General features: G+C 39.9%; 2 protein-coding genes across 9 annotated transcripts in view; both read right to left on the bottom strand.

Moving 5' to 3' along the window:
* smn1 (survival of motor neuron 1, telomeric) overlaps positions 1 to 26,949 on the bottom strand; it is a 206,146-nt gene that overhangs the window by 75,241 nt on the left and 103,956 nt on the right. The window lies entirely within an intron of this gene.
* Positions 1 to 26,949, bottom strand: part of rtkna (rhotekin a) — a 130,531-nt gene that overhangs the window by 18,270 nt on the left and 85,312 nt on the right. For all 8 annotated transcript variants that reach the window (XM_063017998.1, XM_063017997.1, XM_063018002.1 and 5 more), the window contains exons 2-3: positions 6,951 to 7,150; positions 1,205 to 1,266 (exon numbers count right to left, since the gene is read on the bottom strand). In XM_063017998.1, the coding sequence (XP_062874068.1) occupies positions 1,205 to 1,266; positions 6,951 to 7,150 (262 nt within the window). The remainder of the gene's footprint in view (positions 1 to 1,204; positions 1,267 to 6,950; positions 7,151 to 26,949) is intronic.

Here is a 26,949-nt window from a genome sequence, read left to right on the forward strand (position 1 = left end):
ACACTGTATATACTCAAGTACACATACAGTATATACATGTACGTATATACACATACATACATGGCTACGTGTAGGGCCCTCAGTCCTTAGCAATCACCCGCTGTCCTCGAATGCTGGAGTTATAGAGCCTAATGGCTCTGGTGACAAAGGACCTTTTTAATCTGATATTGTGTTTTTGCCCAGTGAAAGCCTTTAAATCTACTGCAATAATAAAACTACAACGTGAATGAATGGGCTTTTAAATTCAAGGTAAAAATAGTTTTAATTCTGTGTATTTTTCACTGAGTACTTATTAAAGAACGCTAAAGACAAAATGCACTTTTAATTACTGGAACATTTAGCCAAGTTTATTTGGCTTTATTCTTTGTATGTGGGTGAATCTTAAATCTAGTTCTGCTAATTCTAGTTAAAGACTTTTTTTTATTTTATACTTAAGATTTAGACAGCAAAAATGAATAAGTTGTTGGGGTATTCATGTGGCATAGCGGTGCTATCAGCCGGCTAGGTATCTACACAGACATGGTCGCCTATGTCCTGTGATAGATTGGAGCACTATCCGGGGTGTTTTTACCTTGCGCCCAGAGTTTTCCCAGAGGAGTCGGGCCTGCTGCAACCCTGACCAGGATAAAGCAGTTAATGACAATGAAAGTTGTTGAAGCAGTTATGGCTTTGAGTCCATGTCTTTGATCATTAATCATAAGCTTTTGCAGCATGATGGTTTAACTTGGACCTGTACATATATGTACATGAGTTGAAATGATTTTCATTTTTTTTAAATGAATTTTTTGACATTGAATACTTTTTTGTTGTTGTGACTTTCAATGCTTGTTTTGCAAATGTAACACTTTTGTTGTTTTGTTTAGTTACTTTTAACTGTGTTTTTACATATGTAATATTCAAATACCAGATTAATTATTTCAATACATGGATCAAATATTTTGAATATGGGTGCAAAAATGGTCACTTCACACAATGTTGATCTGAGTTACTTCTCTAATGGCAAATCTGCTTGAACGTATAAAATGCTAGCCAGTAGAAACGCAGGACGCCACATTGATTGTCTTAGTTAAATGTTCACAAAAACCTTGGCAACACTGCCAATAATAAAACAAACTCAGCTCACTGGTATAAATTCTACTAATATACAAGCATCAGTGACTTACTTATAAATATTGTAGCAATTGTATACAGAAAAGACTTGTACCTGAAATGGCAACTTTTCCTTTACATGGCGACCGGTCATCCATCGGACCTGCATCTGATGACCTGAAAGGCACATTCAGCACAAGGCATTAACTAAACTGAAAAGTAATACAAACATTTACAGTACCTGTCAAAAGTTTGGACACACCTTCCCTTCAATTGTTTTTCTTGATTATTTTTATTTTCTACATTGTAGATTAATACTGAAGACATCCAAACTATGAAGGAACACATATGGAATTATGTAGTGAACAAACAAATGTTAAACAAACCAGAATATGTTTTATATTGTACCAACTCTACCTCTGCACAACACAACTGATGGTCTCAAACACATTAAAAAAGCAAGAAATTACAGAAATTAACTCTTGACAAAGCACAAACATGAATTGAAAACCATTCCGGGTGGCACCTCATGAAGCTGACTGAGAAAATGCCAAAAGTGTGCAAAGCTTTCATCAGAGCAAAAGATGGCTACTTTGAAGAATCTAAAATATAAAACATATTCTGGTTTGTTTAACCCTTTTTTGTTCATTACATAATTCCACATGTGTTCCTTCATAGTTTGGATGGGTTCAGTATTCATCTACAATGTAGAAAAATAAAAAAAATCAAGAAAAACCACAGGAATGAGAAAGTGTGTCCAAACTTTTGACTGGTACTGTACATGCACACTAATAAGACAATCATATTATATCAGCAGCCACAAATAACTGAAGCAGTCATGCTACACAATCTCAAACTGAAATCAAAGTAGGGATGTTTATTTATTGGAACAAAAAATAGGTCACATTTGGTCTAGCAATCCAGATTTTTAGGCCCATCTGATACCTTGATATTGTTACTCGATACAAGATGGGTACTTCTCTAATTTTAAGTAATAAGGTCCCCAGCAGTGGCAGCTTGACGGTAAAGGGACTTAAATCATCACCCTTCAGATCCTGAGCCACTACTGTCCATGTAAGCATACAGAAGGGTTTATTATTAATGTTTAATCCTAATCAAGAATGTTGGTCCAATGTTTTACCAATACACAACACTGTTAATAATGTATTTCTAATTCTAAATGAATTAAATACAGGCTTAATGCTTGCAATAGTAACAACTACAGAAAAGTCAGTCCTCTTAACTGAACTTTCACTGACCTCTGGAGAATTTTCCACTTGTCTGGTCATTGTCATGCGCTTTGCAGCTCCCAGTTATTTCTGGTTAATTTTAGTACTGTCAACATTTTCCAAACCTGTGTTTTTAGCAACAAAGTGTCTGTCTGCTTTGTTTTGTTTGTGAAGTAACTGGGGTCGAATCTTCATTGACCTTGCACTAACTATGGGCTTCAAAGCCTGTGAACTACCTGACCTCTCGAACCGTTGCTCATGACAGCAAAGCTGCTAAGCTTTTTGTGGCACCTAATTCACATCTAACAAATTCACTTCATTTATTATTATAAATGTACAGATAAACCTAAAGAATTGTCATTTACTTAAAAGGGACACGTATGTTACGAGGTTTTAATTCTGTTTAGGAGTTATTGAAACACAAAACACCAAATGCTGCAGTTTTTTCGATCTTAGGGTTAAAATAAGACCAAGCTTTCATAGAGAAGACTCTCAAATTTCAACCCAGGATCCTTGCCGAATGCCGAATGTGTCATCCTATGCGTGCTCCCAAGAAGAAGACTTCTTGGATACCCTGAAATGCTGTCTACTGAGGTGCAAAGCAAAAATCTGACTGAATAACAAGAGAGCACCCAATGCTTCCCTAGCAAAGAAGGCAATAATCCCAGCATTTATTTCTACAAATATGGCAGACAAATGCAGAGCAACAAAACATTTTAAATTTGTATAAAGGTGTACAAGAGTAATTAATTTGCAAATTCAGGATTACATTTTCTGTACACGGAGGGAGATGTTAGCTGGCATGCTAGTGGGTTGTGGCTAATTGTGTTAGCTTAGCAAGTGAAAACTGCGGTGAAGTAATTGCTGTGATCACTGTCTGAGTAGTACATCTAAATAACCTGCCTCATAACTTATTAGAATCCCCTCTACCAAGGTGGCTGCCTAGGTAGGAGGTAGGCAGTAGGCAGAAGGGCAGCTCACTAGCTTTTCGAACAGACCCTATAAGTCATTTAAGGGTGTGCTGGAAAGCATTCATGAAGCTCTGTAGACTGATGAAGGACGTCATTAACCCAGAGGTGACAGTTCTTCCAGATGTACCAGTGAAGTATACAAACTCTGTTTAATGCCCTTTTGGTATACATGTACTGTTTCAATAAACAGTGAAGAATGAACATGGCTTCTATTATTAATTGCTATTACTTAGGACAAAAACATACAAAAATCTTAAACATTAAACAGCAGATTTGTTCTAACAAGTAAATAAAAAAAACATCTTTATTACAGTCTGTATTTCTATTGGTTCACTGGTTACATACAGTCCATTTAGGCAGCACGGTGGCTTAGTGCAGGGGTTTTCAACCTTTTTGGACATGCGCCCCCCTTCGTGTGCCAACCGTGAACTTGCGCCCCCCCTCCCCTTCGTCAACCACCGCACAGAAATCATTGAGAAAGCTTCTGACAAGCTAAAAGAACGTAATTAATGTTGTGCACATTATATAATTTTGCTGATTGAAAATATCATTTTAAAAAGATAATACAGTCCGACCCCATCTGAGTCGATTCTATCAGCACATTATATAAATTCGTGGTTCACTTTGGTAAATCATAAGCGGTTCTTGCTTTTTGATGTAGATGAGAGCAGAAAACGTTACTTCACAGAGCATAGACAAAAGTTCATCAATTACTAAGTTGGTTAGTTCGGGATCATCTGCTCTGACTGAAAACGTTTAGCTCCACAGGCAGAACGACTCTGACTCTGTGGTAATACTCAGTATAATTAAGCCTGAGCTTTTTAAGGTAAGCGAGTCACACAAAATGTTCTGTAGTAGTTGGTGTTTATTTACAACGGCAGTAAACACGGAGAGATGACTGAGAAAAGAAACTTACGCTGCGCTTAAAATGAATTGACTCCCGAGTCACTTATAATCGATACTGTGAACAGAGCGTCTCTCTTAAAGACACAAACACGTCCTATAACAGCGGTCGTTGCTTTTGTAACCGGTTATCTTCGCTGTTAGCTCTATTTTGAAGGTTTTTTTCAGACGGAACTGAATAACATTAAACGTGCGTGTGAGCGTGGTCAGTTAGAGTAATGAAATCTGTCTCCCGTGGGTGAAAAATGAATTGCTTTAGTTTTAGAAGTAAAAAAAAAATCTCGTAATGCCACGCCCCCCGGTCAGGCACTCGCGCCCCCCCAGACAAGTACTTGTTGAGTACAGGTTGAAAACCCCTGGCTTAGTAGGTAGCACTGTCGCCTCACAGCAAAAAGGTCCTGGGTTCGATCCCCAGGTGGGGCGGTCCGGGTCCTTTCTGTGTTCTCCCTGTGTATGCGTGGGTTTCCCCCGGGTGCTCCGGTTTCCTCCCACAGTCCAAAGACATGCAATTGAGGTGAATTGGAGACGCTTAATTGACTGTGTTTGATATAACCTTGTGCACTGATGAATCTTGTGTAATGAGTAACTACCGTTTCTGTCATGAATGTAACCAAAATGTAAATCATGGCATTAAAATCCTAATAAACAAACACACATGCAGTCCATTTCAACCTTAAAATGCAAATGTCCAGGTTTGCATGATGTTTATGGATGCAATTATTACATGATGTTAGACAAAATTATTAGTAAATACCTGGTCAACAAAACACAGTGGACGTGTCTGTGTGTTCTTTTTCCCCTTTGGTAGTGTTTACTATTTCTGGAAAATCGACTCTACAGACAGACGATAATTCAATAGCAAGCTAATTACCCAAATACATGACTTTAATACATTGATTTTATTGAACTGGGGGGAAACCCTGGTAGCTTAATCCAATTACTTAAAATTCACATGAGACCTTAATCAAATCAAGGCAATCAAAGCATGCTGTCCACATGACCATTTGAATAATTAGATTACTGCCAGAAGCTGATGCACTCAGTGATCTTTTGCTAAGGTTGGGAAGAAAATCCAAACTGTATCACTCGACAGACAAAATTTGCTGTGACTGAGGGAGGGCAGGTCAAGAGAAATTTGTCATCCTACAGCTGCAGCAGCAACGTACTGTCTGGTTAGGGCATCAGAAGTGAATATGCTAGCTCTCATTGTTACAGACATGTAGACTAACAAGGTGCTTGAGTGGTGCAGTGGTAAATTACACTAGCCCACTACGGCTGGGATTCAGGGTTCAACTTCGGTTGTGCTTCTACTTAAAGACATAAGAGAGGATGCATTGCACCCAGTTATTCTGGACCTGGTTCCACTGTAACCCTGATTAGGATAAAGCAGTGGTAAACAATAAAAATTAAATTAACAAAAGCATCCTTCTTTTGAGAGCTTGAGTTCTCACTCACTGGTAGACCGAGTAGCTGACGTCGATGGCAACATGGTTCTCATTCTGTCTCTTTTATCTATCCTTTCCTGCTTTTTTAAATTACGGTCTTGCATGCCCCTGTGGAGTAAGCACACGGTCCACTGCATTTAATGACATTTGCAGCTATTGCTTAAGACCCTGTGGTGCAAACTAGAGATGGACCGATCGGGGTTTTTGGCACCGATTCCGATCTCCTTTCAGGGACATCGGCCGATAGCCGATTCCGATTGGGGCAGGGGGGGGGGGGGATTAGCAGTAAATAAACTTAAAAAGAGCCTCACAGTAAAGATAAACCGGAGCAGCGCGTGTGTGCGTGTGTGTGTGTGTGTGTGTGTGTGTGTGTTTGTGCCTTTAGAAGAGACGCAGTTACAGAGTTACAGAGACGCAGAGTTCACAGTATCGCTATAAGTGATTCATTGATTCATGAGTTGATTCGTTTTTATGTGAAGCGTAAGTTTCTCTTCTCGGTTATCTCTCCGTGTTTACTGTTATTAATTAAATGTCGTGGTTTTAAATAAACACCAGCTACTACAGAACATTCTGTGTGACTCTCTTACATTAAAAAGCTTCATTAAAAAGCTTAATTAAACTGCTATTACCACAGATCTGTAACCGACCGTCAGACTCGTTCCGTCTAAGGAGCTAAAAGTTTTCTAAAAGTTCAGCAGATGATCCTGAACTAACGAATTTGCTAATGAATAAACTTTTGCCTCTGATTGGCTCTGTAACGTTTTCTGTTCTCATCTACATCACAAGTAAGAACCGCTTACGATTTACCAAAGTGAACCAGGAGTTTATATAACGTGCTGATAGAATCGACTCAGATGTGACCGGGTTGAATTATCTTTTTAAAGTAAATATTACAATCAGCAAAATTACATCGTAAGAGCTTTCACGATGGTTTCTGTACGATTGTTGATGAATGGTGATGTGATGGTTGGTGCTTCGTAGCTCAAAGTCTGGATCAATCCACTGAGCTGTTAACTTAACATGGTCTTTATATATCACACGATCGGATCGGCTACTTTTAGGAAATATCGCCGATAGCATATTTTGATTAAAAATCGGCCGATACCGATTCGTAGCCGATCGATCGTCCCATCTCTAGTGCAACCGTCTCCCTTTCTCTCTTCCTGGGTGAGTGCATGGACTGTGATGTTCTGTGACAAACGTTTTATCTCATTCCCACTCCGTAATGTACAGTTATTATTAATGCACTTGGAGTAAAATACAGTGCTACAACAATATAGATTGAATAAAACTGTATGTGACAAAAATATTACCTGCGTGCCACCCGCTGCATGACCTGAGCCTCCTTCATGCGCTGCAGCTCCGACATGTAGGCCATGATGCGAGAATTGCAGGTGAGTAGACTCTTAGAGGCTTCCAGAGCCTGGTCCTTCTGTGAGCAGGCAGCCAGGAGTTTACATGCACCCTCCCGCATCCGAATCTCATGGTCAATCTTCTTTTGGATGTCACTGTCCTAATAGAAAGAAAATACATGATCGAGTCAGTATTGCACAACAAATTACAGTAAATTACATTAGCCCACTACCACTGGGATCCATGGTTTGAGGCCACAGCAGTGCTATCAGCCTGTCGTGCATCTACATACAGGCACGACTGGTTATGTCTGAGGGGGGAAATGACTAAGCCCCGCAATGGATTGGCGTCCTGTCTGGGGTGTGTTACCACATTGCACCCATTGATTCAAGGGAATATGGACCTACTGTGACCCTGGCCTGGCAAAGCAAAGTAAAACATGGAAATGATGATGAGTATAGTATATTTTACTATCACATTTGCCTCTGTACAAACGTTTGCTCAAGTTCTTTTCCCAAAGCCCTGCAATGGATTGGCACCCTGGCCAAGGTTCCACTGTTTCCTGGTGGAACAGGGCCCGCCGTGACCTTGATCGGGATAATGCGACTGATTAATAAAAAATAAAATGAAAATAAAATGTATGTCCATTGTGGGATGCCTATAACAGCCAACAGTTAAGCATGAACAGCTGTGATGCATCGTAGCCTCAAGTCTTAAGTAGGTAGGAGGGTGCACTGCAGGACCTCAGATAGGGCTTGAAAAGATGCTGACAAAACCTTCTGAGAGAAACTGAAACGTAGACCAAGATTTATCCCACAACACAGACCCCCCCTCTCCCCTCTCCTAAAAAAATTCCCACGTATCTTTTACTGAGAAAACGGCTAAGTGAAATGTTTGCCTGCTTCACATTAGGGGAAATTCCAGAAGTGAGTGCCTCGGTACAGTCATGCATAAAGCAGGATTCAGGAATGAAGTGGCCTGGCCAGCCTTGACATAAAAAACAATGAATAATTTATGCCTTCCAACAGAGGAGCTGTCAAAACTTGGAACCACACCCTGTATGCATCTGGTGTTTTCTGAGGAACTGGAAAGAGCTTGAGTCAAAGCTGAGCTGAGGATTTCTCAGTGGGAAGGAAATAAGTGGTGGCTGAAGTACAGACAAAGGAAAAGGGAGATGTGAAAATACAAAAGGATAAAGAAAAGTCAGGGGATTGTCAGGGGATTAAACAAAATAACCATCAGAAATAAGCACCTTAATTGTTGAAATGCAGGGAACAAGTATACCCATGACAAAAGAGGCCTGTTGAGTGGGGATTACCACTTGCTATACAGAAACATATAAAGACAAGGCTAGATAAAACAGCAGTGACATTGTCTTGACTGCTGCACACGAAAAAGATTCACCGCTTTATATATTGTTTTTACCCCTTGCCGCTAGGGCTGTCGCGGTGAAAGAATTTCCCCTTGCGGTATTCAGCGTGGCTCAACACCGCGGTATGCAGTAATATCGCCATTTTTTTATTTTATTTTAATTACTTAATTGATCTGGATTTTGGAGCTATATAAACAAGCTTTATTGTTAGGCTATGATTCGGTATATTATTGCTTTATAATGACAAAGATGAGACAGCTTTAAGAAAAATCAAATGCGTGTTTAATGTTAAATACAGAACACAGCAGGGATGCGCGTCTTTTCTCTATTAAAAAAGGTTTAAATGTAGCTTCTAGCCTAGGCTAGATATACACTGTGAAATGAAAAAAAAAAAAAGAGTTTAGGCTAAATATTTTAAATGCACATCTAATCAAAATATGGTAAAAAAAAATAGAATAAAGAATAAAGTCTGTAAGACCTTAAACCTGCGTTATCATGCGCGCTAGAAAAACCAACATGTTCACCTGATGTGGTTCCAGAGAGGATCTGAGTGGGGTAGTGATGTTCCCGGGGCACTAAAACTCTCTCTGATGGTGCTCGTTACACTATTACACACGTACTGCACCTGCATGCGACTTTAGAGAGCAGAGGAATCTAGCCTGGTTGTCGCGCCACTATTAACCATCTATTTAGTAGGTATAAATAATTAACATAACAATATATACTACATTTTAAGTTATTATTCGTTGCAATAAATTTTTATGCAACGAAAAAATACATTTAAATCATTCCAGCAAGCCAGCAAGAGAATATCTGCAGGCTGCAATGCCATATTAACCATCATTAAGTGTTTTAGTTCACCAAGGCTGTTTGAATATAGTCTAAATTACAAGTATTTTATTGAGTGTGAACTCAATTTAATCATTAATAAACTTGCCTATAATTCATGTTGCAATTGTTTACATTTTAAAACACAAAGCCTGACACTCAGCAGCAACGCATGCAAACAGGTTGCGGGAAAATGTCGCTCCTAGCTCATTTTCATTATGAATTTATTTAACATTTATTACGCCCGAATGGAAGCGTAAAACAAGATGGACCCTGCAAAAAAAAAAAAAAAAACCTGAACACCGCGGTGTTGCGGTTGCTTGGCATGCCCTGCGGTTGGCTGGTCTACACCGCGATATTTCAAAATTGCGGTTAGCGCGACAGCCCTACTTGCCGCTCCGCTCAAAGTTTGATCTGTTAACTTTAACCCAGTTTGCTGCTGACCCCTTCAAAATAAAGCCAATAAGACAAATTGTTTATATGACATAGAAGCAAAGCACAGACATGAGAATGAAAAATTGATTCTCACATTCACAAAACACTTCACTGTTTAATTGTAAATAATAAAACTCATGGGCATGGGAACTAGTGAGCTGTGAAATGATGAGACTGGTACTTTCTGATTACTGATAGCAAGTTTCCTAATGCTATTTAACTGCTTGCCGTGGCTTTGTAGCACTTCCCTATTATTTAATTTGCCTTTAGAAACTCACTTTAATATTTTGCTGTTTTTTGTTTTTCTTCTCACGTCTCCAAATGAGAACCAAAGCTCCAAGCTTTGTAACTTTCCTATACCATCACTCAATCATCTTACAGATAAGCTTTGTTGTGCTGACATCCCTTGAGTGGAAGCAAGTGTAAAACACCAGTAGGCCCTCTTTAATATACTCATGATTAAGAACAAAGGATTACAGATTTGTCACAGTCTATTTTCAGACTGACATTGACACCAATGCCAATGGGAAATAGGTAAAATAATTGCAATGTCCATAGTATAATTAAATGCAATCTACTTAGAATAGAATAGAAATGATCCTGCAGCCACTATGTGCGGCTGGATTTACTCTGTCTGGTGCTAATTTACTTAATGTAAACCAAGACCAAAAAATATGTTTTATCAATGACATTTTTTCACTGACAAAAAGAAAACAAACCAATTAACCAATTAATAACTCAACACAAATGTAAAACAAAACAATAATGTCAGATGCACTGTGTTATACTGTCGACACTGCAGCTTTTTAAAGCTACTTATGGTCCAAAACTCCCAAATAACTGAGATCTGGGGTTTAAATCGCCGGATGGAAGTCTACACAGACATGCTTGGCTGAGGGGAAATGGCCGAACACCCTAGCTATTGGGAGATGCACACGTCTCAGTGCTAGTCACGAGAATGATCAGAATGATCTGCTGTGTTGACCCCTAAATACATACAGGAGAAGCCAAAAAATATATATATATATCAGTCTATATACAGACATGACTGCCTGTGTCTGATGGGAAGGGGGATGGTCGAAGCCCTGCAATGGAATGGTGCCCTGTCCATGTGTATTCCTGCCATGCACCCTGTACATCTTAGTGGAGCTGGACCCACACCAACCCTGACCAGGATAAAAAAAAATTATATGAAAACATATCAGCATGTCAACATTTGGCAAAAAACATGTTTGTCCACAGACAAGCATTTACACACACACACACACACACGATCGCTGCCAGACACCCTGGTGCTGGAGCCAGGTGCCACTGCAGGGCAACGTGCCAGGCACAGAGTGCGAGTGTGTGCCAGGCAGAGCCAGTGAGTCAGTGAATGAGCGGGAGGCTGCAGTGCGGGGTGTGAAATAGTGAGGGAGAGAGAGATCGAGGGGCAGCTAACTAAAGAAGGACACAGTTACTCTTTTGTTCCCAATTAACGCTGCACGAATACTAAAAATGAACATGAATAGGAATAATTGAGCTAAATGTGATCTTTATCTAGCGTCAGGGCAGAAATCGAGAGAGAGCAGCACATTAGCTACATGGCATGTTCCCTGTCAGCAGAGTAGAGGGGGAATTTCAAATTGTTCTTTGTTGCCCTCTTAAATAATCTGATCCCATTTCGAGGAACAAATTACGTTCACAAAATTAAACATGTTTTCCAGGGTTACGAGCATTTAATCATTTCTGTAGGCAACCACCAGTACTGTACACAGCAGATAAGCGTGCTTTAGGCTTTGTAGGCCACACTCACTGTTTATTCTAAAACTAATTACTAGCCTGCAGTGGCGATTTCTCTAAGACTGCAGGGGAAGCTCAGCTTCCCTTAAAATGTCAAAAATTAAATGGTCAAATATGTACAGTTGTGTTAACATCTCATTGACAAATGCGTTAGAACACGTTCATCTCGAAGACGAGTTCGTTCAGAATCAGATACTTATCACAAATCGACTGACTCGATTTTGTTAACTTCTCGTACATTTACCCGCAGAAGCTGAGCGTCTATTCACTTCAATGGGGCTGCATGGGAGGGTTTTTTTTCACTGCTTCGAAACTCGCCGGTCATTGGATAAATGCCACGATTTTGTCCCGCCCCCGGACGCTGAGCGTCTCTGGGGGTGAATGGAGCTGTGGGCGGGTCTGGACGCTGAGCTTCTGCAAGATGATTGGAGGATCAGTCGAAAGGCTGAATCCCGTTTTGATTGACAGCTATCACTGGGAGCTTCAGTCCCATCGCGGATTTTGCGAGTAAAGTCGAAACGAAGCACTGTCCATGCACTATGTCATGTTTAAGTAAGGAACAGAGGGCAGAATTTATATATAAATAAATTGACAAATTTTATGATGTAAGCCGACAATGAGCTTCCCCTCTTTGAAAGACCAGCAACCGTAACCGCTAGCCTGCTAATAGCCAATAATTATCCTCTAGCACCTACTACAGAGTCAAACATTAGTACACTTAACAGGGCTCATTAGCTTAATATTGCATCCCCTTCCTGTAATTGCACCGTAATTGCTAAGGAATTTGCAGTGAGATTGTAGTTACTCAACATTCGGAAATGCTTTTTCAGACAGGAAGTGCACAGTCATGGGAAGTGACTCTAGACGTGGAATATGACAACAGGCTAACAGCTTGTTGTTCAATGAATAAGATGAGCTGGAAAATGCATCCACATTCCGTAGGAGTGTCCATCCTGCAATGATCACACCAAAAGTACAACATGCTGTAAAAAAAGTGAAAGATAAAAGGCACTGCAACTAAAGTTTGGTACTGCACGTCAACAAAATTGGGTGGCACTACCGCTGGGATCCAGAGTTCGAATCCCTAGTGGTGCTATAGGCTGGCCGGGTGTCTACATACTGACATGATTGACTGCATCTGGGGGTGGTTGTGGCCCCACAATGTATTTATGTCCTGTCCGGGGTGTGTTTTAGGAAACTGAACCTGCCATGTCCCTGACCAGGATGAAGAAAACCTTATTAACAGCAAGCTCTACAATGTCTTCTTGAATCGTGGTGTTTGAGAGCAGTGCTATAGTTTGTTTATTTGTGGTTTCATGTTTATGTCTACCCATGGTCCCCCACTGAGGGTAACACATGGACTTTGACCCCTTTCTTATACCTCACAGAAAGTGGCTAATCAAAACTAGACAGACGGCTCATGTGACATGCTGACTTAACTGTTTTGGTCGATGTATATCAGACATCCCAAGTCTCCCGGAAGTTCCGGGAGTCTCCCGCATGTACAGTGGGGGGAATAAGTATTTGATCCCCTGCTGATTTTGTAAGTTTACCCTCTTACAAAGACTTGAACAGTCTATAATTTTTATGGAAGGTTTATTTTAACAGAGAGACAGAATATCAACAGAAAATCCAGAAAAAAAAACATTAAATAAAAGTTATAAATTAATTTGTATTTAATTAAGGGAAATAAGTATTTGATCCCCTACCAACCAGCAAGAATTCTGACCCCCACAGACCAGTTATGTGCCCATGACAAGCTCCTCCCGTGTAATTCTGGACTGACCTCACCTTTCTCAGAATCATTCTTACCCCACCAGGTGAGATCTTGCATGGAGCTCCAGAGTGAGGGTGATTGACTGTGATCTTGTATTTCCTCCATTTTCGAATTATCGCACCAACAGTGGTCTCTTTCTCACCAAGCTTCTTGCTGATGGTCTTGTAGCCCATTCCAGCCTTGTGCAGGTCTACAATCTTGTCCCTGACGTCCTTTGATAGCTCTTTGGTCTTGCCCATGGTGGTCGAGAGATTTGAACAGAAGAAACTGATTCTGTGACAGGAGTCTTTTATACAGGGACAGGACTAATTTGTGTGCCTCATGGGCACATAACCGGTCTGTGGGGGTCAGAATTCTTGCTGGTTGGTAGGGGATCAAATACTTATTTCCCTTAATTAAATACAAATTAATTTATAACTTTTATTTAATGTTATTTTTCTGGATTTTTTGTTGATTTTCTGTCTCTCTCTGTTAAAATAAACCTTCTATAAAAATTATAGACTGTTCAAGTCTTTGTAAGGGGGTAAACTTACAAAATCAGCAGGGGATCAAATACTTATTTCCCCCACTGTACATAGCGGCTCCCTGATGCCCGCCAGTCAGATAAAATTTCCCGGAATCTAGAACAAGCGACCAAGAGCGACACACACACACACACACACACACGCAGCGACACAGACTTTTTTCCCCCGATCGCGTATTAAATCCGTACAATCTAGTGCACTGTGTAGGGAACATAAATCAATTGTCTAATATACTGTCTAGTGCGCTATGTAGGGAACATAAATCCGTTATCTGATATACAATTTAGTGCTCTATGTAGGGAACATAATTAATTATGTAATACACTATCTAGTGCACTATGTAAGGAACACAAATCAGCATTTAGTTTTACTTTCTAGTGCACTATGTAGTGAACATAAATCCGTGATCTGATATACAATCTAGTGCACTATGTAGGGAACATAAATCTGTAATCTGATATCCAATCTATCTAGTGCACTATGTAGGGAACATAAATCCATGATCTGATATACAATCTAGTGCACTGTGTAGGGAACATAAACCAATTGTCTAATTCACTATCTAGTGCACTACGTACGAAAACAAAAATTCATATCTAAAATACTATCTAGTGCACTATGTAGGGAACATAAATTCATATATAAAATACTATCTAGTGCACTATGTAGGGAACATAAATTCATATATAAAATACTATCTAGTGCACTATGTAGGGAACATAAATTCATATATAAAATACTATCTAGTGCACTATGTAGGGAACATAAATTCATATATAAAATACTATCTAGTGCACTATGTAGGGAACCTAAATCCGTTAACTAATACGCTACCTACAGCATTATGTAAGAAAGCCTATTATCTAGTACACTATCTAGTGCACTAAGTAAGGAAAATAAATTATTTTCTAATAAATAAGAGTAAAAATAAGAGCTTAACACTGACCACATGCATGCCTTTTTTGCTTCATTATACAGCACATATTAGATGTGACCCTGAGCAACCAATTATTTGTTTTATTTAACAGCTCTCACTCGAACAGTGCTGACAAGCTGCAGTTACACATCTGCTGCAAATTATGTGCAGCAACACAGCTGCTAACATTACCATACCATTACAACATGTCACTGCAGTGCTGAGAATGGTCCACCATCCAAATAAAATCTGGTCAAAAGGCCTGGTCTCGGCCGCCTGGTCACATTTTAGTTCCTGTTTAATTTCATTGTGATGTTTACCACTGCTTTACCCTGGGTAGAGTCATGGTGAGATTGGTTTCCCCAGTATCACTGAGAGCAATGCACCATGAACTAGACACCAATGCATCACAAGGTCTCATCCACAACCTCCACCCCACCCATTCCCAGACACAGCCAACCATGTCTATACACTGATCAGCCATAACATTAAAACCACCTCCTTGTTTCTACACTCACTGTCCATTTTATCAGCTCCACTTACCCATATAGAAGCACTTTGTAGTTCTACAATTACTGACTGTAGTCCATCTGTTTCTCTGCATGCTTTGTTAGCCCCCTTTCATCCTGTTCTTCAATGGTCAGGATGCCCACAGGACCACCACAGAGTAGGTATTATTTAGGTGGTGGATCATTCTCAGCACTCCAGTGACACTGACATAGTGCTGGTATGAGTGGATCAGACACAGCAGCGCTGATGGAGTTTTTAAATACCGTGTCCACTCTATTAGACACTCCTACCTAGTTAGTTTACCTTGTAGATGTAAAGTCAGAGACAATCACTCATCTATTGCTGCTGTTTGAGTTGGTCATCTTCTAGACCTTCATCAGTGGTCACAGGACACTGCCCACGGGGTGCTGTTGGCTGGATATTTTTGGTTGGTGGACTATTCCCACCAGCAGTCCAGCAGTGACAGTAAGGTGTTTAAAAACTCCATCAGCATTGCTGTGTCTTATCCACAACACACACTAACACACCACCACCATGTCAGTGTCACTGCAGTGCTGAGAATGACCCACCACCCAAATAATACCTGCTCTGAAGTGGTCCTGTGGGGGTCCTGACCATTGAAGAACAGAGTGAAAGGGGGCTAACAAAGCATGCAGATAAATAGATGGACTACAGTCAGTAATTGTAGAACTACAAAGTGCTCCTATATGGTAAGTGGAGCTGATAAAATGGGCAGTGAGTGTAGAAACAAGGAGGTGGTTTTAATGTTATGGCTGATCAGTGTATGTAGGTAACGATCAGCTACAATATACAATCATCACATTTACAATTACTTGATAAAACTCAATAAATTACATTGCGGGTGCATTGACTCCACCTGTACATTTGCAGTTGAAAGCAGTAACACCCCAGTGATGTATTAATAAAGACAAAACTGCAAAATAAACATGACTTTTAGTAAATCAGAATGTGTGCTCCATCATGGTCTCTTTTTAGATGCATCAAACAGTAACATTGTATGCACAGAGTCAAACAAATGCCCATCCAAACAGCTTCACAGAATACCAGAATAAAACCAGTCATTGTTTGAGCAAATCAACACAAATCAAATGTTTTGTTTTTTTTAACCACTGATCATAACCAAGACACAGTCAGCATAGTTCTGGTGTATAAAGCGCCAACAACAATTACAACTAGGGGTGTAACGATACATCGTTTCACGATGCATCGCGATGCAAAAATGTAGCGATGTGCATCGTGGACATCGGCGCGATTGTACGATTGCACGTGCGTTCTGTAATTTATTAGTGATGGGTCGGTCGCGAACAATCCGTCTCTAAGAGTCGGCTCTTTAAAATGAATGACAGGATCCGGAGCCGATTCGTTTTTTCCGGGTTTTTTTCCGTTAAAGCCGCACGTGATTGGTCAAGATGCGTGGTGGCGTTTGTGTGAGCAGGAGGGGAGGGGTTACACACACACACACAGAGAGACAGCGTGCACACGAACAGGAGGGAGAGAGAGAGAGAGAGAGAGAGAGAGAGAGAGAGAGAGAACTTGTAGCCAGACATTACACGCTGGAAAGGTGAGGAAATGAGGAAAACAGGAAACAGAAAAGTTTGGACATGAGGAACCACTTTAACAGAAGTTCAGACCCACTGAGACCCACATCGTGTACATGTCACTGTGTATTGTAGCAACATCTGTCCCCTCAAAGAGAATCTTTTCAAAACAGGACAGATCATAACAAAGGAGAAACAGGATCAACCCCTCAAAGATGATCTCCTTGGTTTTTCTGAATGCCAATCTTCACTAAATACTTACAAATCCTGTCACCTGGATGCTGCTTTTTCTTTTGCACATTTTCATTTATAATTTGTTGAGTGATGCTTTGTTGATGTGTTGTTCCACTGTAGATGCAAATTTACAAGTAATATACACAATCAGACCTTTTGGTCTAATTGAGATGGGTCTTTGTTTTTGTATTTTATAATTTATTGTTGTGGCACTCTGTTCCATGTTGAGTATATAAATAAAGCCATTTAAATAATAAACATTTGATACAATGTTTTTTTTTACATTAGTAATTCATTTTGCATGTAATTTGTTAATAAATTAGTTCAAGCAACAACAAAAAATCTGTTTAAAGACTCAGCTCAGCTCAATGAGCTTGTTTGATTACTTTGATTTTCAATTTAAGATGGCAATAAGTAACTTAAATTTGGTAAACCTGTTAGGTTACAGTAAAGTACTCTGATCTTGGTAATTACCTTTAATTGCAAGGGACTGAAGTTTTTTTTGTTTAAAAAATGTACAAGAAAATGTGCATTGTTTTGCACTGTTTACACATAAAAAAAAAAAATCGAATCGTGAGCTCAGTATCGTGAATCGAATCGTGAGCAGAGTGTATCGTTACACCCCTAATTACAACCCTAACCAAGTTCAACAAGAACTGTGTACAAGCAGAGCAGATCGTTACCTACAGTCAAAAAGAGACCGCGGCAACAAATAGCTGCACATTCGTTCGGTTCATCCAGCATTACGCTGGCAGAAACGACATTCCATTAGAGCCACAGCAGCACACAGCTCCCATTATTGAGGCACAAAGGACTATTTGAGACATGTCTGTGTGCGTTATCTATAAATGTGAGCTGTGACTTTTCAGCCAGCTGTTTTCCACACAAATAAGCAAGGGGTTCCAATACAGATGCTCGCTGGCTGGAGATATAGAAAAGTCTTTCCTAATTGCTAAAACTATAACAATAAAACTATATGAGAATTCGAACTTGACAAGTTAGTGTGGAGACACTCAGTGGCGCGACGGTCTATGACGCTAACCCACCAGCGCTGAGATCTGAGTTTGTATCTCAGCAGTGCTGTCAGCCGGCGGGGCGTCTACACAAATGTGATTGGCTCTGTCTGGGGGAAGGTGGACGGCTGTTCCTTGCATTATGCCCGGTATTGCCCAGTGAAACAGGCCCTACTGCAATCCTGACCATGATAAAACGGCTGAAGAGAAAAAAAACTGTGTGGAAACATAACATATATACAGGACTAAATAAAAAATGCAAGCTTATGAGTATACAGAAACAAAACTTCATTAATGTGAATCACACAAAGATCAATTACAGTCCCAATTGCTCCTGCTCCTGTTACAAGGCTCGTCCAATTACTGTATGTAGACTACTGACTGATCGATTGCACTGCTGGAGATTCGAACCCTAGATCCCAGCAGTAGTGAGCTACTGTAATTTACCGTTGTGCTCCCAAGAGCAAAAAAATAAATAAAATAAAAACACTACGAGCAGTGACGTACTCAAGCCAGACATCCTTGCAAGCTTTGATGGTTTTTTCCCCTCTTTCCTCCCCAATTTGTATCCCCTAATCTAGTCGTGTCTAATTACCCTGATTGCGTCCTCTATACTGATTCGACCCCTCACTGCTGACTGAGGACGCGTCTCAACTGACATACGCCCCCTCCGGTACGCACAGTCAGTACAGACTGCATTTTTCACCTGCACGAGTTGAGTTCATACACTTGACGGGCACTGTGTATGAAGGGCCACACCCCCATCAGCATTATTGCCCTCAGCCCTGTGCAGGCGCCATCAGTCAGCCAGCAGGGGCCGCAGTCGCACCAGTTATGAGGACCTATGATCCGACTTTCTTACCCTCTAACCCAGAACAACAGCCAATCGTTGTTCATACAGCCGCCCAACCCAGTCGGAAAGGCAGAGCTGAGATTCGATACGATGTATTCGAAACCCCAACTCTGGTGAGCTATCGTACTTTACCGCTGCGCCACCTGAGCGGCAGCGTTGATGTTTTTTAAACCAAGAACGCAAAACAATGAATGAATTAGCTTATAGTACTACCAAGCCTAGATTTGCTCAAGTTTACACCCCCTGAATGCAATGGAAAGGTTCTAAAAATGCTATTATTCAACAGCTAAATGTCAAATAAAATAAAAAAACAATAATAACTGATTATTTTCATTGCTTTGTGAGCTCCATGGATTTGACAAACCTATTACTCAATGTCAAATGGCAAAAATGAATCCAATAAAAGGTGTACATAAGGGTCACTGAATTCACAGAGCGTTCTTTTACTGAGCAGCACTGTTATAGCAGGAAATACTTGTCATGCACAAGGCATATATATAATAGTTTCAGCTGACAAAAGCTGAAAACCACTAAACAAGCAGCACTAAAAAAGTCTATTTATTTAAAATCTAAATACAAGGGAAGTCAAATATACCAATGAGTTCTGCTCTAAATGAAGACTTACCCATCGAACCCCATCTATAAAGTGACCAGAGTTGATTTAATACTACCATGGCACCATGAATAACTACTTAATGTAGTCTTACAGGCCTACATGCTTGCAAGCTATGATTTAAGGACTACGAACAGTAATTTATTATGTTAAACAGCTGGTACTGCAAGTGCAGCACTTAAATAATCACCCTAAAATATAAATCTATATTATTTAGCTTTCTGCTAACACACCTACCACAAATCAAGCATTTTTCCTTAAATCAGAGAAAAACTGAGGTATAGTGAGGTTAGATGATATCTAAAATAGCTGTAAAATATACCAATATGTATAAAACATTTTAGTTTTTACCCCTCGCATCACCAAAACCACAACCCAGGTCCACAACCACACCCAACCCCACACAACAACTTTCATTCAAAGACATTTATTAGCCTTATAACAGCTTACATGGAATTCCACATGGCTTCCCATACACTGGCTTTCCTCACTTCTCTAGTTTGCAGTCACAAAAACATTTTAAATGGTTCATTTTCATCAAGCACTTTAGCCTGGTCAGGGTCGCAGCGGGTCTGGGTAGACCCGGAAAGACAGGAACACCCCAAAAAGGGTGCAAATCCATGGCAGGGTGGCTTTGATGTCCTCCCCTCAGACATAACCAAAAGTGTCTAAGCGGAGGGGGTGGCCAAAGCCCAGCCCAGTTTAAATCAGAAGATCTCAGCAATTGTGGGCTAGCATAATAGACCGTTGAACCACCCAAGATTGTATTTGTTGGTGCAAATACTATTGCAGACCAATCACACTGCAGACTTCTATTGTTTTCTGCAAGCATGATATACTATTGTCACATGACTAAAAGCCATCCGTACTTTCCACTCAACTTCACAATAAGCTGCTTTTCTAAAATCAGGACATGATCTGGTTTTATATAAAGACAAAAATGTGCAAAAAATCTGTAAAGGAGCTCTTATCACTCCTCAAGCTTCTCCGGAACAGCAAGAAAAAAACAGTAACAATATCTGATCTGTAGTTTTTGTTAATCCCAAGCTTTGGTGGAGCTTAAGAATGACAGGACAGAAGAAAGATTATTAAGATCAGACAAGCCAACTAGTCCTCATAAATGCCTGATTAGGAGTATGGGGAGCAAGCTTGAGGAATTAGCAAGAGATTGAGCAACACTTTGGTGATTGAGCACTTCAGAGCTGAAAGCCTAATAAGACATTTCATTTTCATCAAGCGCTTTATTCTGGTTAAAGTCAGGGCAGGTCAGGGTTCACTAGGAGACACTGGGCGCAAGGCAGGAAAACCCTGGGCGAGGCTCCAATCCCGCTCAGGGCTTCGAAAAATCCCCCTCAGACACAACCATTCATGTCTGTGTAGACGCCCATCCAGATGATAGCACCACTGAGATTTGAACCTGGATCTCAGCAGCGGTGGGCTGGCGTTAGAGATGGAAGGATCGATCGGCTATGTATCGGTCGATTTTCTATCAAAATATGCGATCGGCCGATATTTCTCAAACGTAGCCGATCCCGAGAGCCGATCATGAGCGGCTAAAGAAACAGTTTATGGTGTTCAGCTGCATATGCGGACAGAAAACATGTCGTCAGTCTGGCAGTTGTTTTACCGTATATGACACAGACTCATCCAGAGCGTTTTGTAACATTTGTAAAACCAGCGTGTCTCGTGGGGCAACCAAAACAAAGACATTTAACACTACTAATCTGATACGGCACTTAAGAGTACACAGGAGAGAGACAGTCCGATCACATCCCAAGTGCGTTGCTCTTTCAGAGGCTACCATCCCACAGAGCGCGCAAGCACTAGCATATTGGAAAAGCAATAAGGATTTCAGTGATGCTATGTAGACAACATTTGTTTCATTTGCTGTTTTTCGTTCAAAAATAATTCAATATCTACATTTAATGGTTGCAGTTTTTCGTTTTAAAATAACCCAGGGTCTGAGGTTAATGACTGCAATTTTGACTGCATTTGACTGCAATTTAATGATTGTAGTATGTTCACTGTATTTGTTTTATTTTTTTGTTTAAAACATTAAGGGCTATGTTTAATTATTGCAGTACTGACTTTAATTTACTGTTTTCCGTGTTAAAATAATTAATGGTCTAAATTTAATGATTGCAGTATTTTAACTGTATTTGTTTGATTTACTGTTTAATTACTTTATTGCAGCATTTTAAAACGAACTCGAATTGTTTTTAAACAGTAAATAAAACAATTCAAGATCTACATTAAATGGTTGCAGTTTTTCGTTTAAAATAACCCAGGGTCTGAGGTTAATGACTGCAGTTTTAACTGCATTTATTTAATTTACTTTTTTCGTTTTAAATTAATTAATGGTCTAAATATTATCATTGCAGTATTTGTTTAATTTACTTTGTTTATTTACTGCTAATTTTGTTAAAGATATTATGCTGTTTCACATGAGTTTGTTAAAAATAAAAAATAAAACAGTTTAGACCATGTTTCACTTCACTGGGTGCAAGTCAGGAACAAGTATTTAGAATAATAATTTCCATTTAGTGTCTGAATGCACAACAATATAGCTTATCTTTACTATGCTCAGTGTCTGTTACTCATATTTGAGCCCATAAGGCTGTTGGCTGGATGGATGGATGTATAGACAGACAGACCGACAGACACTTTATTAATCCCGAAGGAAATTAAGGAGGTTATATTTAACCCAGCATTGGCACTGAAGTCAGCACCACTGTGACAGAAATGAACCAGCGTCTCCATACCCACTCCAGTGTAAAAATCCACCCACATCTCAGGCAGGGACTTTTGATCACAGCCTAATGTGTTCACACATTCACACGCAAAGACAGAGAGGTGACCATACCAGATCATACACTCACACACCCTGGCCCAGCTGCAGCCTTTATTTCCTAAAGGCTTCACTCAAGCATGCTGAGAACCGATCAAAGATCACATGCACAGACCAGGAAGGAAAACAGCAGCAGTGTGGGGAAACAAAGATGACAGTGAGTAAACAGACAGACAAAAAAAGTAACATGATGCCTTAGAGAAATCACAGGAATGCAGTCAATGCATCCCAGACAAAGGCAGTTAAGTCTATTCTCTATCTTTGGGTATAAAAATGTTGGCAAAAAGAACAGAGAAGAAAAATAAAGGCTTGACCACAAGTTGCAACCATACAGACGTGTCCTATTAACACACATCTAATTGTAGGAGATAAGCCACATGAAAGCTGCCACTGGGAGAAGCAGGGACCAAAAGGGAAAGTACTGAAGAGCTGAAGGTCTCACGCTGCACATTTGTGAGTCTATTTAAATAACTGAATACGACACAAACCACCACAAAGCATTCCTGCCTCATCCAGCCCACAGATAAGGACACAATTCTAACCACTAGGCATTTTTTAACATTTTTGCTACACGATTTGGTGATTTCTGAAGTGATAATTATGCACTACTGTAAAGGCCACACCCTCCACAATTTGGGGTTTGTTCTTTACAGCATGCAGAAATCCACACTGCTTTAAATCAGCACCATCACTCGGCTGGTGAATCCGTGGATCCACAGAGGCATCGTGTGGCTCTGGGGATGGATGTTTGATTGTTTATGGATTTATTTTGGCATCATTCCTAATACTGGTTGTGTTTTAGCAAAAGTATTTTTTATTATAATTAGAAGGTATTTAATCAAAATTCAGCTACCAATTCGCAGAATTATTTATTGCATTTCATTTCTTCGAGAAACACTGGGTGCAAGGCAGAAAAAACCTGGACAGGGCACCAGTTTATTAAAGGGCTTTAGCCCACCATTAACCAATAGAATAAGGGGAAATGAGCTAATAAAAGTACCTGGTGCTAATCACTTTCACATTTCCAATTTTTAATTAAAGCATTTCTTTAAATGATAGACAGATACACAGATCAACCACAACATTAAAACCGCCTCCTTGCTTCTACACACACTGTACATTTTATCAGTTTCACTTACCATATAAAGCACTTTGAAGTTCTACAATTACTGACTGTAGTCCATCTGTTTTTTTACATACTTTTTTTAGCCTGCTTTCACCCTGTTCTTTAATGGTCAGGACCCCCACAGGACCCCCACAGAGCAGGTATTATTTAGGTGGTGGATCATTCTCAGCACTGCAGTGACACTGCCATGGTGGTGGTGTGTTAGTGTGTGTTGTGCTGGTATGAGTGGATCAGACACAGCAGTGCTGCTGGAGTTTTTAAATACCGTGTCCACTCACTGTCCACTCTATTAGACACTCCTACCTAGTCGGTCCCCCTTGTAGATGTAAAGTCAGAGACGATCGCTCATCTATTGCTGCTGTTTGAGTCGGTCATCTTCTAGACCTTCATCAGTGGTCACAGGACGCTGCCCACGGGGCGCTGTTGGCTGGATATTTTTGGTTGGTGGACTATTCTCAGTCCAGCAGTGACAGTGAGGTGTTTAAAAACTCCAGCAGCATTGCTGTGTCTGATCCACTCACACCAGCACAACACACACTAACACACCACCACCATGTCAGTGTCACTGCAGTGCTGAGAATGATCCACCACCTAAATAATATCTACTCTGTGGGGGTCCTGACCATTGAAGATGGACTACAGTCAGTAATTGTAGAACTACAAAGTGCTTCTATATGGTAAGTGGAGCTGATAAAACGGACAGTGAGTGTAGAAACAAGGAGGTGGTTTTAATGTTATGGCTGATCGGTGTAGATAGTACATACTTAATAATAATAATAATAATAATAATATTAACCTAATAATAAAGGTATATATCTATTATATATTACAGTATAGAATATAGAATAGAATATAAAAAACCTATTATAAAGGAAGAGTAAAAAAACAATACAACATGCATTCATATTGTGAACATATACGTACATGACAGTAGTATGTAAGAAATTATGTAAAGCGGCTTTATTTATAAATGTAAACATAAAACTGAAACATAAGTCAGAACATTCCTCTCTCCTTCTACACCCAGACTGGTGTCACACATTTAGTCACAGATCTCATATTTCACACAGTGAAATCGGATACAAAAAGTAACAGTGATGGTGAACACCAGGTGCTGGTGAAGGTCACAGCCATTTAATTCAGCCTAGAATGTTACGGTACATTATAGAAACAAGAGAAGATCCCTGCTGCATACAGTCTAATCTCACCAGGACTGCTGTTTTGAGTTATGAAGTGAACCGTGAAGTTCAGGCCCTCTTATAACACCCACATTCACCCCTGCATGTATAATCATCTGAAGAAAAAGAGCTTACTAAGAATCAATAATAATTTCAAGAACACTCATGGGTAAAGTTTTCAGTTTCCTGATTGCATGTAAATCTGTCCTGTTTCTGTCAAATTTTAAGAAATTGTTCTATATTTGTTGTTCTCTCTCATAATTTAGCTAATTTTTAATGAACTGTCTTATGCTGCTCTCTTTGTTTTTATCTTAATTATTCTTGATGTTGATGTACTATTTTGATTTTGTACTATGATTTGTATGGTGTATGTACGTATTTGTTTTGATTATTTGTCTTATGTAAAGCGTCTTTGAGTATCTTGAAAAGCGCTATATAAATAAAATGTATTATTATTATTATTACTCCACCAAGCAGGTGCTGATACTGAGTTATACAACATGCTGTTTCTGCACACACGGCCTACACATAATTGTTTCACCTACTGAAAAATAAAAGCAATTAATCACTCAAGCACAGCTCTGGCAACCTTTCCTTGTCAGAGAAAATTGTCTACACTACACGTATGTCTTATCCATCCATCCATCTGATCCATCCATCCATCTGATCCATCCATCCATCTTATCCATCCATCCATCCATCCATCTTATCCATCCATCTTATCCATCCATCCATCCATCCATCTTATCCATCCATCCATCCATCCATCCATCCATCCATCCATCCATCTTATCCATCCATCCATCCATCTTATCCATCCATCCATCTTATCCATCCATCTTATCCATCCATCTTATCCATCCATCCATCCATCCATCCATCTTATCCATCCATCCATCTTATCCATCCATCCATCCATCCATCCATCTTATCCATCCATTCATCCATCTTATCCATCCATCCATCCATCCATCCATCTTATCCATCCATCCATCCATCTTATCCATCCATCCATCCATCCATCTTATCCATCCATCCATCCATCCATCTTATCCATCCATCCATCTTATCCATCCATCCATCCATCCATCCATCTTATCCATCCATCCATCCATCTTATCCATCCATCCATCTGATCCATCCATCCATCTTATCCATCCATCCATCCATCCATCTTATCAATCCATCCATCCATCTTATCCATCCATCCATCCATCTTATCCATCCATCCATCTTATCCATCCATCCATCCATCTTATCCATCCATCCATCCATCTTATCAATCCATCCATCTATCTTATCCATCCATCCATCTTATCCATCCATCCATCCATCTTATCAATCCATCCATCTACCTTATCAATCCATCCATCTATCTTATCCATCCATCCATCCATCTTATCAATCCATCCATCTATCTTATCAATCCATCCATCCATCCATCTTATCAATCCATCCATCTACCTTATCAATCCATCCATCCATCTTATCCATCCATCCATCCATCTTATCCATCCATCCATCCATCTTATCCATCCATCCATCTACCTTATCAATCCATCCATCTATCTTATCCATCCATCCATCCATCCAATCCATCCATCCATCCATCCAATCAATCCATCCATCTACCTTATCAATCCATCCATCTACCTTATCAATCCATCCATCTACCTTATCAATCCATCCATCTATCTTATCCATCCATCCTATCCATCCATCTTATCCATCCATCCATCCAATCAATCCATCCATCTACCTTATCAATCCATCCATCTATCTTATCCATCTTATCCATCCATCCATCTTATCCATCCATCCATCCATCTTATCAATCCATCCATCTATCTTATCAATCCATCCATCTATCTTATCAATCCATCCATCCATCTTATCAATCCATCCATCTATCTTATCAATCCATCCATCTATCTTATCCATCCATCCATCTATCTTATCAATCCATCCATCCATCTTATCAATCCATCCATCTATCTTATCCATCCATCCATCCATCCATCTTATCCATCCATCCATCCAATCAATCCATCCATCTACCTTATCAATCCATCCATCTATCTTATCCATCTTATCCATCCATCCATCTTATCCATCCATCCATCCATCTTATCAATCCATCCATCTATCTTATCAATCCATCCATCTATCTTATCAATCCATCCATCCATCTTATCAATCCATCCATCTATCTTATCAATCCATCCATCTATCTTATCCATCCATCCATCTATCTTATCAATCCATCCATCCATCTTATCAATCCATCCATCTATCTTATCCATCCATCCATCCATCCATCTTATCCATCCATCCATCCAATCAATCCATCCATCTACCTTATCAATCCATCCATCTATCTTATCCATCCAT

Source organism: Trichomycterus rosablanca, chromosome 21 (assembly GCF_030014385.1).
Source record: "Trichomycterus rosablanca isolate fTriRos1 chromosome 21, fTriRos1.hap1, whole genome shotgun sequence".
Taxonomy (NCBI): domain Eukaryota; kingdom Metazoa; phylum Chordata; class Actinopteri; order Siluriformes; family Trichomycteridae; genus Trichomycterus; species Trichomycterus rosablanca.